Here is a 15,872-nt window from a genome sequence, read left to right on the forward strand (position 1 = left end):
AAACATATTTTCACTAAACCGTAATTAGAATTTGTTTTGCTCAATAGAGCAATGGGAGCACAGATTTCTTCTACAGTACATGTGCTGACACCTATTCTGCTCAGTGTCTGTCTTGTTTAAACATATCTAATTATTCCAATGTATGCTGTGTGTGAAATTATTTTGTATATTATCACAGTTACCTCATCATACAGCTGTTCTTTTTGTAAATGTAATACATGTATATCCCATAAACGTCATACTTCCACAGCAGAGTAGGCATTTTAGCTCTAAGCAGTTAAAGAGTTTTGTTTGTGAGGGCTTCACAAATTGGCACCATGTTAAGTTCAATTTTGCATATGAAGCTGAGTGTGAATGGAGGACTGTTACAAGGTGTGGCAGAGCCGCACTCTATTATTAAGTAAGAGCCACACCTAAGTTTTTATCTCAGTTTGTTTTACATGAGCTTAGCAACTGTGAGTCACTGTAGTCAACACAAAAGTGAAATAAAGTGTGGGAGGAATACATGTTACATGCTGCATGTCTGTATCTACCTGTATGGATTGCACACTAAAAGATTTAAAAATCAGTTGGAGCAACATAAACATCTTCATCCGGCTGGAACAAAGAATTATAAATAAACATCTACTCTCATCGCCTTGTTTCCTGGATGCTTGACTGCCGTCCTTTGTTTAAATGCATTTGAGAGGAAGAACGAGAGGTGAATCACAGCCTGTGTAAAGGTTATTCAATCAGCCAATAATTTCACCTTTAAGAAGAGCTGAGGTTTTCATTTTCCCAAAGCAGATCAAAGTCAATAAATTTACACTGAACTGGGCGCAGAAGGAGATCTGTAGAAACATGACCTTTGTCCTCAGCTTGTAACAAAGTCTCACAGAATATTTGTGTATAGAAACAATCAATCACAGCTTTTGCTCTTTTCAGTGAAAACGTTACAGGAGCTCAATGAATCTGAAATGGCAACAAATGCTCTTAGTGAAATGAATTTGACTTTATAGTCCAAACAGCAATAAAAGAGATAAATATGGCTTAAATATCTTTAAAAGGGATCATAAATTTTGACTTACCATTACCATTGAGTTGATTGTGGATGTTCTCCTCTCTCTGAAGTGTGATGTGAAGTGTACCTGCTCGTCTAACCGGGAGTCCCGATCTGACCAGATATTAGAAAGTATAAACGTTATAGAATATTGCAACAGTCACCGCCCTGACAATTACACTTCTCCTTTGCATTGCAGGTAAACAAAAGAGATGAGTCAAAGAATATGACAGCTCAGGGTGTGTTGCAGAGGAGGGGGGCAGACGGTCTGACTGAGATCAGAGAGGACGAGGGAAAAGAGACGAAGCACATTCAGCTGTTCAGTTGAGCCGTTTTTGTTTTTAAATGAGGCAGAAAGACTTCCTGGGAAATATGGGGAGATTTTGTTTTATGATACTACACTGTTTTATTTATTTTACGGTGTGTGATTTGATGTTGGTGCTGATTATTTTTAGGATGTTGCAACATTCAGTCAATGACTCACACGATTAACACAGCAGAGCATCAGAGCAGCTGTTTTACTCAGTTCCCAGCCCAGTTCAGGAAAACTGTGACAGAAATTAACCTAAAGGTTATTGACTCAGAGCAATGTGTGTGTGTGTATGTGCGTCAGAGAAAGTGATTGGATGAGGTAGTGAGAGTGACACCCTGTTCCACCTGGTGTCTCATGGATCAAGAGTCAGCTGTCTGTCTGTCTGTGTTTGAAAAGCCGCATGACATGGCCGAAAGTACAACCAAACTTTACAAGAACATAAAGATGAAAAAATACACACAAGGGCAAGATCCTGAGACTGGGGGGTTTGTGCTGTAGCTGTTTTGTCTTTTAAAGTGACATTTTAAAGTGATAAGATAAACTAGCAACTACTTTGGTTATTGACATCCCTTACATCCCTTTTAAAGCCAAAATGTCAAATGTTTGTTAGCTACAACTTTTCACTGGTGAGAATTTAGTTCTTTTACCAGTTTTGTGATAGTGAACTGAACATATATTTTATTGATCCCATGAGGGAAATTCTTCAAATTATACATTTGAAGGTGTTACTGTGAGCTTTAGGGAACTGTGATGGGACCACTTGTAATATAATACTATACTGTATTACACGCAGGCAGAACAACTTTTACTCTTTGTTGACATAGTCTCAAATAGATTTATTTGGGATTATGTCATTACCAAACACAGATATTAATCAAATAAGATAATTATACTCAACCATGTTTTGCAACTGGAGTCTCTGAGATCCCAGACATAAGTGATGTTATTTTCTGTTGTAGACTTTTGAGACAAGACTTCAGTTCAAAATCCTGTTTATAAACAGTTCTCATGAAATTAGAAGAAGGTCATTTAGTGTCAAGCTGATAAAATCCTGCTAAGAATGTTTTTTGAGGACACCAAACAGAACATGGGGGTAAAGACCTCGCTACAGCACCTTTATCTAGTTGGACACAAGATTAAAAAAAAAAAAAAACTGTCACTGATGCCAAAATATAAAGAGCTGCAGTAAAGGAGGCAGGTAGATGAAGGTGTGTGTTCAGAGCTCACTCAATCTGGATTTGATCACCTGATTTATTTGTTTGCCAAACTTCAGCTCTTAATCGAACAGGACTCCAAGATTCCCATATGTGACTGATGAATGTTGATTACATCCATATGTGACTGCTGAACATTCCTATGCTGCTCCACTCCTTAGGGAAGATCCTCCACAAGATTCTGGTTGCAGGGATTTGCTTCCATTCAACCTAATGAGTATCAGTGAGGTTGACCTGGCTGGCTCTCGGTCAGCGTCAGGTGTCAGATGAGGTTGAGGTTGGGGGTTCTGTGCACACCAAACTGGGAGGACCATTTATTCATGGACCTGGCTTTGTGCACATGGACACTGTGGTGTTGTAACAGGAAGGAGCTTCCCTGACTGTTGTCAGGTGTTACAGCTGTATGTTTTGTAGTGCTCTGTTTGTCTCTTTCCTCTCCTGTCTTCTCAGTAGCTGATCAACCATCAATGAGCTGCACCTGGCTTCAGTGAAGTACTTAAAAGCTCCTGTGACAGCATCAGAAGGCAGAGGCTTCTAGCGTGGGTCTGCCTATTTTTGTGTTTCTTGTATTTTTTCTATTTTCTGTTTTGACTTTGTGTCTTTGGCTTTATGTTAATAAATCCTATGAATTTTGCTGTTCTTAAGGTGTTTTTTGTGATTGATTTGGGTCAGTGGGGGTCAAAGGCTGGGGCATAACATCAGGCTTGAAATGTATCACTGAAAATATTATATGTATCAACTGTTGTGGTCTACAGACATAGATGAAACGTGGTATCAGCACTTTCTCAGCTTGTCTCTGCATGACATATAAATAAAGTCACGTAACTATAAATAAAACCCACTCAGTCTATTCACTCTTGAACAGACAGACTCCAGAGGGTAACACCTAAACGGCTGAACTCAAACTTCAAAGCTGCACTAGCTTTTTAGAAAGGTGCTGATTCATTCGTATGGTTACTGTGGAGATTGCTTAATTGCATTGCGATTACAGTGACTGAGTTTCCTTTATTAATTCTAGAGAGTACGAAACACAGGTCACGGACTAAATGAGAGAAGGCCTCAGGTGTTGTGAGGTATTTACTTTACTTTTAATGGTCCAGGAACTTGCACAACCATTGTATTGGTGTTTCAACAAAGTTTTGTTTTCTGTATATCTCTCCTGTAACCATGCATCATAAATCATGTCAGTAAATGTGTTTGAGCTCGGGGGCATCCTGAATGCAACCAAGACTTCGTCACACGTGACATCACTAAATAAGTGCTGTGTCCTCAGATGAGCAGGTAAACTTGTTGGCAGAACAAACATGCGCACTGGGTGTGTCTGCTGCCTCGGTGCCAGAAATACAAGTCGGTTTGGTTTTTAATGTGTTCAACTGTGCTACTGTGGGAAAGAGTGTGCTGACTGAGCAAGTGGGGCGTTGATATCACACTGCCCCCCCGTGGTGACACAAGGCAACTACTGCAGGTACTTGGACTGTGTTCAGGGTTTAGAGTCAGTGAAGTGAGCTATCAGAGGGACTCTGAGAGAAACACATAGTTGTACGGATCAAGCAGCCTAAAGGAAAACAGAGCCCGTGAGTCACAGACAAACACCAAACCTCGCCCTGTTTTTCAAACTATCTCCCAGTGAAGAACTGAGAGGAAACAAAATGCTTCATTTGAGGATTTGGATTATTATGATTGGACAAGAAGCCATGAATGTGTAAACTTCAAGGGCTTATACATTTAACATTTAACCCCTGGGCCATCTGTGTAGCACAGTGAATCATGTTCTCATCAGTTTACCTCTTCAGATCTAAAAATTATTCAAAATTCCTTTGTGAACCACTCAACTCACAATGAGAAATTGCCTCATCTGAAAGGATCATGAGCGAACAAAAAAAAAAAAAAATCAAAGGTACAACAGAGGTGACATAATTTATTAGCGTTATTAAAACAGGTTAAGTGATAAAACCTAACTGTTGTCATTATTTAAGGAGTGGTGCCTCACATGTTAATAGAGATAAAACAGCATAAAATGGTTCATCAGGCACAAAGAAGAGACACAAAGTTAATTAAAGAATACACAGGCTAACTCATCACCTTAGACCACTGAAGCCCTGCTGCTTAAATTATACTGTCACACTGTAACACTGTAACACTGCAGTGAGATGCATCACAATCAGTCAGGTAATACATGGACTCTCTTAAGTGTTATTAACATATGATAAGTATATATGTACAATTTATACATCCATAAGAACACCACTGAGTTCAATGATGTCAGAGAAATATTTCACATACATACTGTAAATATAAAAGATTCATATGATGTGTTGTATGATAAATAATGAACATTAGACACAAGCTAAATTACTGTGTTAGAAAGATGAATGATGACAGGTTAGCAATATCAAAAACAATTTATAGTTTCTAATCTAAAATAAAAGGAGAGATATCCATTGTTTTGTGCTATCATTAAAAGGAAAAGGAGCTGATGCATAGAAACACATAATAAAATAATTATACGCTGATGTGAACTGTTGCTGCTTGTTGGCTGGACTCCTAGTATACCCCAGGGCTGTTACGGATCCCACAGCAGAGCACCATGGTGAAGATCATCTCAAAAACCTAAACGGGGAAAAAGGACAGAGCAGTTTAATTCAATATATCTCTATTCCAGCATCCTTATCACAGCTGATAAAAGCAGGAAGTGGTCACGTCGTGAGCCTTTCCACACCACTGCTGTGTGAAATATATGTCCGCGTTTTCAACCTGACACTCACCATGATGATACCAATCACCAAGGCGGCCAAACCGATCAGGTGGAGCTTCTCGGAGAACAGCTCGATCAGTTTATCATGACAGCTCTGTGGGGAGACAGAGAGGCAGAGTAAAGACGCTGACCAGTGCCAACATGATGAATGACAACTTTCTACCCTTCACGCCATACACCCGCTGTAATGGATTACATGTAATGGAGAGCTGGGTCTGCTGTCCAAACAAGGTGTGTATATCTGCTGGCTCTGACCACACATGTCTGAATAATTAATGAGGTTATCAAATACTAACTGGGAGTCGAAAAGGATGAATGTCTTTATGGCTGTTGTAAGTAATTTGATTCAATATGGCACAAACACAGCACTGGGTGAACTTTACCCAGTGCTGTGTTTGTACCATATTGAATCAAACCCTTCAAGACAATGTGTTGTTTAGACCCAAAGTTAATGTAATTTTTTAATATTACTGTTGAGTTAAATATGATATTGCATTTTTAGTGTCATATGCACAACTGACAATAAACTTTCTACAGTTCTCAGGTAAAATTTGAGCTTGTTGTGTCAAACGCTGGCTCTATTCTAACCCAATGATTGTTAGCATGAGGTAAATTTTCTTAAAATTAAGCAAGAAATGAATAAAATAATCACACAGGAATGGCTGATCCAGGGAATAAAGTATCTGATATATGAAGGTACATCACCAAATCAATGGGAATGTCGTATAAAAAAGATATTGTATAATATCTCTATACATTACGATTATGTATATGGATGAAATTAACATGTGAATTTGGATGGCAGACGAAGCTAGTACAAACATTTACCTGAGATCTCACAAAATCCGTGGGAGACTTTCTTGGACACAAAGTGCCGGCAACTTGTTTGAAGAGCGCGGTGTCATCTCCTTTACCGCAGCAGTCGAGCTGAAGAAGAAACCAAGAAGATAAACAAGAGGTCGCTAATATCACATCAGAGCCAAATGAGATGAAGATTTTTCCATTATGCCATACCGTGTTGTGGAAAACATCCAGGACCTTGATGGCAGCATCTTTACTGGGAGACCCGGAGACGTCCACAGCCTTGATGTACGCAGAGTCATAGAAGTTGATCAGCTCCTTGGAGATCTGTGGACAGCGGGGAGTCAGGCAGGTTGTTTCAGAGACACAACAACAAACAGGAGCAGAGGTGGAAAATCAATGCAAACATCAAGCATGCAGAGCTGAAGTGAGCTGTGTGTGTGTGTGTTACTTACAGTGTCCCTGTTCATGAAACCCCAGATTGCTGCAGCCACTTCACTGGCAAAGAGGATCACCAAAAAGAAGAAGAACTTAGGAGAGAAAATTAAGGAAAGTGTTTGAATCTCAAAGTTTTTAAAAATAAATGATCAAACTTAAATCTAATAAAGATCTTCCCGTTGGATGAAGTTCACAGGTGCGAGAGCTGCAAAGTCAAAAAGTAGAGATACTCACCGTCCCCAGGAGACACTGAGATTCCTGAATGGCACCGTAACATCCGAGGAAGCCAACAAGCATCATCACAGCTCCAACAGCTATCAGTATGTACACACCTGTAAACAAAAAGACATCAGAAAACTGATTAACAGTCACTGGAGTTTAAAGACACATGACCATCATGTCAGCACTGTGTCCTCAGCACCACTAGAGGGCAGCAGTGTCAGAGCAGTGAGTGCCTGCTGACCCATTCATTGATTGAACTGATTCATTGACTGACTGAAGGATGACATGACATTACTGACATCCTGGAGATAAACAGCTCCTAGATCATGAGAGACAGAGAGAGGTGGAGCCGCCTATGTGCAGCTGCCAGGCCAGGAAATGCCTTCCAGACACCACCAACCCCCCAACAAAACCGCTCCTCTACTCTGACCTCTGACCCCGAGCATTATCCTTCCCCAGGAAACAGGGGTGGAACCATGTGAATACACAGTCACCCACTTACATATACACACACATCTTTGTGTGATTAAACTGACATAAAGAGGAAAGTAAAATTATTTATACTGAAAGCTCAAGTAATGTATTTTGTATAAAAATGTTCTATTATCCACAGTGATGACAAAAATTCACAGTTTCACTAGAGTTGTAATGGCAAAAAGAAGTGAGCAACAAGCACCGTAAGAATACTCATATAATGAGAATTCTTACTTATTGTCTTATTGTCTCTAGTGTTATATTATTAGTTTACTGCTCTGTGACAATATGTGACCAGCAATTAAATGATGTAGTCAGTCAATGTGAAGCCAATTCTAATCACGTCATTTACTATTGGGTAGTTTAATCTACAGGGATGCATCATATTTTATAAACTGAGCTTTTGTATTGCATGTGAAGTCTTTATCTGTAAAGTAACTAGTAGTAAATCAGACCAGGTGATGTATTACACTAAACACAGCTGTCAAATAAATGTAATGAAGCAAGTATAGTATTTCCCTCTGAATTGTAGTGGAGTAGAAGCATAGAGTAGCATAAAATATAAATACTCAAGTAAAAACTCTAAACTGTAGTTAAGTACAGCACTTGACTAAAAGTACTTAGTTACTTTCGAGCACTGGTAACTGGTCAAATTCCAGAATAAAGTGGAAATATATAGAATACATAATGTGATTATTTTCATTTTTAATTGATCAAGAAGGTGTTTTGATTGAATCAAACTCCTTTTTGAGATTTTTCTGACAGCAGCCAAAATGGAAGCTCAGTTATGTTACACAAACCAGCAGAGAATCAACAACAAGGCAGAGGAGTGAGGAAATGAAGGAATGCATAACAGGAATAAACAGGAAATTTAAAGTTTAGTCTATTTATATGTGAACGTTTTAAACACAAGTACTGTTTAAAGTTTGTATGTGTGTAAATGAGAGGCAGGGGCAGGTGAGTAAAATAAAACTATACTGAGCGACTGCTGACAAAACAGTCTCATGGTCTATTTTATTGCTGCTTTGGAGCTTTTCATTTAGTTTTCCCACATCATGGCAACTATTCATTTTTTCTGAGAACCTCTCTGTACTTTGTGCTCATGCGGATGCTGATATGATACAGTTGAAAGCTCCAGAACAGCTATTAAAAGCATGTTGAGTTGAGGGTTTTTTCGTGTCAGTACTGTTGTTTGATTGTGTAGCCTGTATGAGGAGGCCAAAATACAAATTCCTCTGATTGGGTTCTTCTCATGTCAAACAGGAAGGGTTGATGTTCAGGTCCAACAACAAACATAAGTAACCTCCATTAACTGTTTGCTTGAGAATAATCTAATGACTTCAGTCCATCCCTTTAACAGTCTTACTGTCTCTAAAAAACTAACACTAAAATGTAAAATCCTTTTCACCAGTGGCCATTTAATGCTACTTTATACTTCACCTCCACAACATTTCAAAAGGGAAACATTGTACTTTTTACTGCATTAGATTTATCTGACAGCTGTAGTTACTAGTTACTTTTCAGATTAGGTTTTTGTATGATCAAATAAATACATTGTTAGAGATTAAACCAGTAGTTCTTAACATTTTTAGCTTATGATGTCTTACAGAGAAGCTTGTTGGAGCTTTTTAGTGGTGCGAACAAATAGACCTTTCTGCTCCAAACTTTTCAGATGGTTTCTTTTAAATAACCTTTTGAGGTCCAAATGGGTAAAACTGTCTGGTATTTCACAAAAAAGGTAAAGATTAGACAAAACTGAAATACCAACGTGTGTCACAGCACTTTCATCCTTAGTCCACTAATCATCTCACAACTCCTCAGATTTATCCCTATATAACGGTACATAAAGTTGTGTGGTGGCACTTTCACTTAAGTAAAGGATGTGAATACTTCTTACACCGCTGCTTTTAGCGAGACAGTCTGGGAGCAGAGCAGACTGTTTCTGGGTTTTCTATTCTTACACACACGCGAACACACAGCCTCTAATGTAGCCTGACAGAGCGGCCTGAAATGGACGGACAGTAAGAGACTCTGACTCTGTTGCGTCTGCAGGCCTCCAACACCTCACACCGCACCTCAAATACCATGCACCAACCTTCCTCCCTCATACTACACTGTCTTTTCTCTCCCTGTCTCAACTCAACACCCTCCTCCTTTACCCCCACACCCCACCCCCACCCCCAGCCCGTCTCTCTCTCTCTCTTTCAGGACTTGATGTTTTTGTTGTAGTGAGAAACGGCTACCAGGGCCAGTAACCCGGCAATGCGGCAAAGCAGGCATTATTTCCACTGCCTTCCATTACTATGACAACACCCTTTGAGGTTTGAAGGCCATTGAGACTTTAAGGGAGACAGGCAATTTTATACCACCAGGGAAGTTCATTTATTTCTTGTCTCCCTGTGTAATCTTCAGTGGGGCAAAAAAGGGAGGTGAACACCAGCTAAAAGCCCCACTTGGACTTTCCTTTCTTCTCATCCACCATTAAAAAACAAAAAAAGGCAGGAGCTCTGAAGCCATGTCCACACTGTCTGAGCTTGACACCAATAAACTCAGACAATCATACTGTATGTCAGTGGATAAATGATGAGATGAGGATTAATCACTGAAAGGCAGCATATATAATCCTGATGTTGGAAAAAAGGTCACTGTATCTCACAAGTATAGCTTGGTAGCAGTTTAAAGCAATTGCTTGACATTTTGGGTAAATACACTTGTTCTCCCTCTTTGCCAAATGTTAGATGAGAAGGCAAATGCTGGTCACTGCAGCCCGTTAGCTTAGTTGAGCATAAAGACTAGAAAGAAGTAAACAACTAGCCAGGTCTGTCCAATTATTATAAAATCTACCAGCACACTAATTAACACATTATCTCATTTATTCAATCTGTGCAAAGCCCAAAGTATAAAAACAGCCAAAAGCTAAAGAGGTGTCAGACAGATTTTCTTACCCTCAAACAGAGCCAGGCTGTTTCCAGCTCTTTTTGCTTAGCTAAGATAACCTGCTACTGACTCTGCTCCCAAGCTGATACCACTTTCATATCTGTAAAGTATGAAGCTGATATGTGCAGCTGGTTAACTTAGCTTAGCATAAAGATAGGAAATACAGAAACAGCCACCTGGGCTCACATTAAACACTTTAGATATAATGTGTTCATTAGTGAGCTTTAGTGGTGCAAGTAGGTGCATTTTGTTACATTTTGACAGAGCCAAGCGAGCTGTTTAGCCATGTTTTCAGTCTCTATGCTAAGCTAACATTCTGCCTCCTGGCTGTGGCCATATAACATACAGATATGAGAATGGTATCGAGTTTCTCATTTCTCTCACATCAAGAAATATTGAGCTTTCAATTTTAAATGTCCTTATATATTCAAAGCACCAGTTAACAGAGTAAAAATCATTTGAAGTGTTAAATCAATGAAGTGCTGTGATGACAGCTATAGTGGAAGCACTTGAGATACAGTAGTTGAAATGTTTGCATTGAAAGTTTCTGGTAAGCGCTGACAGCAGCTGAAACATCAGGGGGGAAAAAGCACTCTCACTTTACACACAATGACTGAGAGAGAATCAGAGCGACTGGAGCCCCAGTGTAAGTCTTTGGTTTGTACTTTAATAAACAGCTTTATTACTGAATGATGTTGCAATGACTAAGACTTTAAAGCCCATCAGATCTTTGTTTATTGCTGTTTTCATGTGGGAGTTAATGTGGGAGAAATTTCCTGTTTGGACAAAGTGGTTAAAGTATCAACAGAGCAGGTTTCAGCAGCTAGGAGGCTTCAGATAATAGCTTTCCCACTGTGTATAATGATGTGTATATGCATTACAATTTCATATCAATATTAATTTTGCCTTCCTTCACAGTCTGCTTGCCCCCAGTGCAACCATGAAACAATGTAGAAAAGCTACAGTATTCAGGCCGAGGCTCTGCATCAAACATAATGTAAAGCAACTGAAATACTTTGTCTACTTGTGTAGCAAAATCTGTCACTTACTCTACATACTTACTTTATCTCGTACAGTATGAGAGGCTGTAGCACTAACCAAAGTCTACTGACAACTGCCACCAATAATGATTTCATGCACTGGTTAAGAGGTAGGAGACTGTGTATTTTCAGCCTTACATAAATACCACTTTGGTGTGCCAGCATGCTAAAAACATCCACTCCAAACTCTAATTTGAGAGGTAATGTGCAGATGTACAAGGTTATTTGAATTATGCAAGGGCGTATGTTCAAGCGAGGGAAAAAAAGAGCCATTCCCTTGATCTCGCCTGGGTGGGCCTCTCTTGCCGCCCTGCCTTTAAAATCATGAGCGAGCCTTTCCTCTATAAAAAGAACAGGCTTGCCATTGCTCTGTATACTTACTGAGGGGTAAGTATGGGAGAGCAGCAGGAGCCCAAATCTAAATTAATGGGCTCACTAAAGTTCACCACCACAACAAACCGAGATGATGGACCTTTGAAATGTCTAAAACATATCATGTATTGTAGGTTTTAGTGCCAATCGCTGGACTGCTGAGGGCAGCGAAGGAGACATAATGATGATTTATGGCTTTAGTTCATGCAGTGAACACAGTCTCAGGCACATACTCCTGGTCCTGGGATTCGGTTGAGTCCTTTAAGACTTTTGCAAAGATATACACAAAACTCCTGAAAATTCCTGAGGATCAAATACTTTAAAGTTTGAGCGACAGAAGGCACACGATGGCTTTATTTGTGCACCACATTCACAGACCATTAATTTTCTCAGAGCCCACATATGTCTCAACATCTGTCTGAAGCATCTGCTCTCTCTCTCTCTCTCTCAAAAGAACCTCAAGGCTGGGACTTTGTGACATTCATAAACATGTATTTTTATCTGGTTAAGAGATCATCACCTATGTTTCATACTGACAGCCGAGCGAAAAACACTGAGGTGTAGAGACGCCGGGCTGTGCCACTCTTAAGTCATGCGGATTTACGTAGGTCCTGTTTCCTGGTCTTTTTCTTAGAGGTCACCCCGCTCTTACTATTTCTGGACATTACTCACATGGTCCCAGAGGAGTGTAAAAGACAGGTAGGCTATTTCTGTGAATTAGTTAACTTCCACCACATGGTTAAATGTGAGCTTCCTGTCATGTGGGGAACAAGGTGTGAGGACAGAAACACAACACAGTACCCTGGAAAAATGAGTAATAGAGGAAGAATGACTGGTTCAGTAGGTGGGGCACAAGATGACGGAGCAACTTATAGGAGGTGGACAAATTAACGGGAACATCTATACAACATCGTGGAATTCCCTCTACTGCTCCTTGTAGTTTATTTTTAGTGAGACTGTGAGAAAGTGAGATGATGATTCACTTTCATGGTGTTTTTTGAGCCCACAGTTTGTAGTACTGTCGTATTTGATTGTATTACATTATGAGATGTGTGTTTCCTGTGTGTGCCCAAATTGAGGTCACTGCACTCAGTGGACATGAAGCACTGAAGTACGAAATGTTAAAAGCTTTCCAAACTTTGAAATATAAACACAGTCGTACAATGATAAAAATAATCTCCCTTTTTTAAAGTCCACTTGAACAAACAAACAAAAATGATGACGAACCATGAAAAGCTACTTTTTAAACATTTTGAATGACCAACTCAGAAAGGCAGATTCACATCAGCTCTGTGCAAGGAAAGGATCACTTTTAAGGTTGTTTTTTTTCAGTTGGGAGGCTCTAATGTAAATGGTGTATACTCACTGATATAGAAAGTGCCTGGTGCCTGCTGGCCTTCAAACTGAAGAACAAGGAGGTTGCTGGTTTGTGTGTCATGGCGGAGCCACAGGGCCACTCCTAAGATCACTCCTCCGGCCAACTGTCCCAAAGAGAGAAAGGATTTAATTATTCCCTTTTACGTTCCTTTACTTTGGTGAAACATTGAGGAGGCTCAGAGCCATTTAAAATGTCTCAGGGGAGATTGTTGCATGAATATTAAAACAAAGCTGTAGTTATAAATTGTTAAGACATTTTAAAAAGACCCATCAACGTGTTTTTTGTTTTTTTTTAAAATGACGCAACAGAGAGTGTTGTGACATCTGGGACGGCTCATAGCACGACATTCCCAAGATCAAATCAACGTCAAAACCTTTCTGCTAACGTTTCTTGCCCTGTGTATCCAGCTCTGTTGTAAGGCAGTCAACTGTCCTCTGTCCTTTCACAGATGTGATGAAAGGATATCCTGACATTTCAGTGACCTGCAGTGACCAACTCAACAACTTTGTTGTTCAGCTTTATCTCCCTCAATCAGTCCTCTAGCCTATATCTAATAAAGCAGAAATATCCTGTATTCTGTGTTATCACAGAAATGCAGATGGAGCATAACTACTGAAGGATCACATCCAGGGCAGTATATCTGACACATGCTGGCACTTTTTTTTTCGTTATACCAATGTTTATATCTAGATATCTGCACATGACTGCCATGACTGCACTCTATTGTTCTCCAAGAAGCAGGAAACTGAATCCTCAACATGAAAAATAGCAAGATGAGGAAGAGAGGGCTCAGAGTTTTCACAATGACAGGCACAGCAGCAAAAGCAACAAAGGAAACGATCAATCAAATTCAGTGGGTGCAGGATACGGTGACTCTATGCTTTAAAAAGATAACTGTTTTGTACAGACAAACCAAATGGAAATTCACTAACAAGTGACCAGCTCCGGTTGCACTGAAGGCCACAGCTGAACACATAAAGTGGACAACACATCTGCAGGAAATCTGATGTAATGTATTGAGGCGTAAAAGGCAGACAGCTGCAATAGGGAGGTGAAGTATTGTGGCAAGTCCCTTATCACTGAAATAACTTTTCAGAAAAGCAAGACGGGCTTGAGGGGAGTTCAGTTTTCAGGGTGAATGGATGGTAAATGAATAATAAAACTGCGCCACTGAATGAGGTGTTTCTTGGACTCTTTAAAGGTTCAGAGGTGGAAAATGCTACAGTCTGATGACCAGGTAGGAACAAAGGAAATGTCAGAGGGAAACAGCTTTCCCCTCCCCCAGAAAGTCTACTAGCCCTGTTCAATCTCTCCCTTTATGTGTTTTTAATTTGGGGTAGCCAGACCCCTCTAATCAGCAAGAAACCATCCATTGCTGAGGTACAGTTTGTTCAGTTTTCCCTCCCAAAACAGCCACAGAAATCAGACTTCACTGTCTGGAGATTATGGTTAATATGAGCATGAGTTAATCCAAAGAAATGATGGATCTGAAGCAGAGTTAATGTGAGACATACTCAAGATAAAAATTTTTAAAAAGCAGTCTTATGCCCACCCGGCCTAGAGTACTCCCCTCTCTTTCCCTTTCAGCCACCTTGCACTGGTGCTCAGCCATGCAGAAAATAACTGTTGATGAAGGGTAAGAGCATTTTCACCTCTGCCTGGCCAAGGTTTTGTGTGCCGTGCCTCCTCTACAAATGCTACTCCCCTCTCTTAAGACAGAACAGCCCCAGACAGAGCAGCATAATTAGTAAAGCAGGGCGGGAAACTCTGCGAGTCTCCTCCAGGATTTATCATTTATGAATGTAAAGCCCTGAGCTACACAGATGTGTAATCAAACAAGACGGAGAGAGAAAGTCTTAGGAAAGCAGAAGCATGTTACTCAAACATCAAAGGAGCAAACTCAAAAAGCTACGTAGGAACAAAAATGTGTTCAACTCACCCAGAAAATAAAATTAAAGAAGAATAACATATATTTAATGCATTTCGTGCAGCCCGCCACAACCATTTTGCCAGTTTTTTTTTTTTTGTTTTTTTTTTTTAAATCAGCTCGTCCTTTAGCCCAAATCACACACTCTGAAAGGCCAGTCTACTGTCTCCGAAGACTCCGCTTATTCAGGCCAGTTGGGGGGGAAATACGAACATTTCAATGCTGGAAACTCCTCCTCTATAATCGTGAGTGAAAACCGAGACGGGAGAACTGCCCCCCACCAAGTGAAGCAGACAGGAGGACAGGAAGGCTGAGGGGGGACAACAAGCTCTCCGTCTGCGAGAGAGGAGAGAGTCCCACTTTGCTGCCCTGCGAGTCTTAAAATGTGTTTTGGTCAGATTAAATGTAGAGCGAAGTCAGGGCAGTTCCAATGTTCTGTCTGAGAAAAGGAGCAGAAAGAAAGTCCGGAATGAAGAAAGAAATGGAAACACAGTCCTCTCATTGTCTGTGTGAAAGACATTTCAGAGTAAATTAAAATTTTAAAATGTGCATCACGGTAATAAAGCACCTTGGTATACAGGTCTACACGTGCTGCATGATTTATTGTCTTTCGTTAATTTTAAGGAATTCTTCGTCCTGGAGTCACATCTGCTCCAAAAACTACTCTCATTCTTTTAGTTTATGGCTTAATTTTCCACATTTTTATTCTGCTTACATGTTTTTGAGCTCTCACGATAAATGACAAACTTTAACAAACAAAATAAACAGAACCGAAAAGTTTGTTTGTTCGACTGTTTTTGCAGTGAACAATGGCGCACTCTGCTGGCGCGTCAAACACAGGTAGAAGATCAAGTGCAGCACATTGAGTTGCGCAAAATAAAATAAAATGAAATTAAATAAAACTCTCTCAAGTATTTTGCATCAAAATATCTCATTTGTCTGTGCACACGCAGGCTGTCAAC

General features: G+C 40.0%; 1 protein-coding gene across 1 annotated transcript; it reads right to left on the minus strand.

Annotated features, from left to right (window-relative positions):
* Positions 1-4,464: 4,464 nt before the first annotated feature.
* LOC108876700 (CD81 antigen) lies at positions 4,465-15,117 on the minus strand. Its single transcript, XM_018666379.2, has 8 exons — positions 14,923-15,117; positions 12,972-13,086; positions 6,795-6,892; positions 6,578-6,652; positions 6,336-6,449; positions 6,150-6,248; positions 5,332-5,415; positions 4,465-5,176 (listed from the first exon to the last, which is right to left on the minus strand). The coding sequence occupies exons 1-8, from the start codon at positions 14,986-14,988 to the stop codon at positions 5,111-5,113; spliced, it is 717 nt and encodes a 238-aa protein (XP_018521895.1). The 5' UTR covers positions 14,989-15,117; the 3' UTR covers positions 4,465-5,110.
* Between the last annotated feature and the right edge of the window lie 755 nt (positions 15,118-15,872).

This window comes from Lates calcarifer, linkage group LG10, assembly GCF_001640805.2.
Source record: "Lates calcarifer isolate ASB-BC8 linkage group LG10, TLL_Latcal_v3, whole genome shotgun sequence".
NCBI lineage: Eukaryota > Metazoa > Chordata > Actinopteri > Centropomidae > Lates > Lates calcarifer.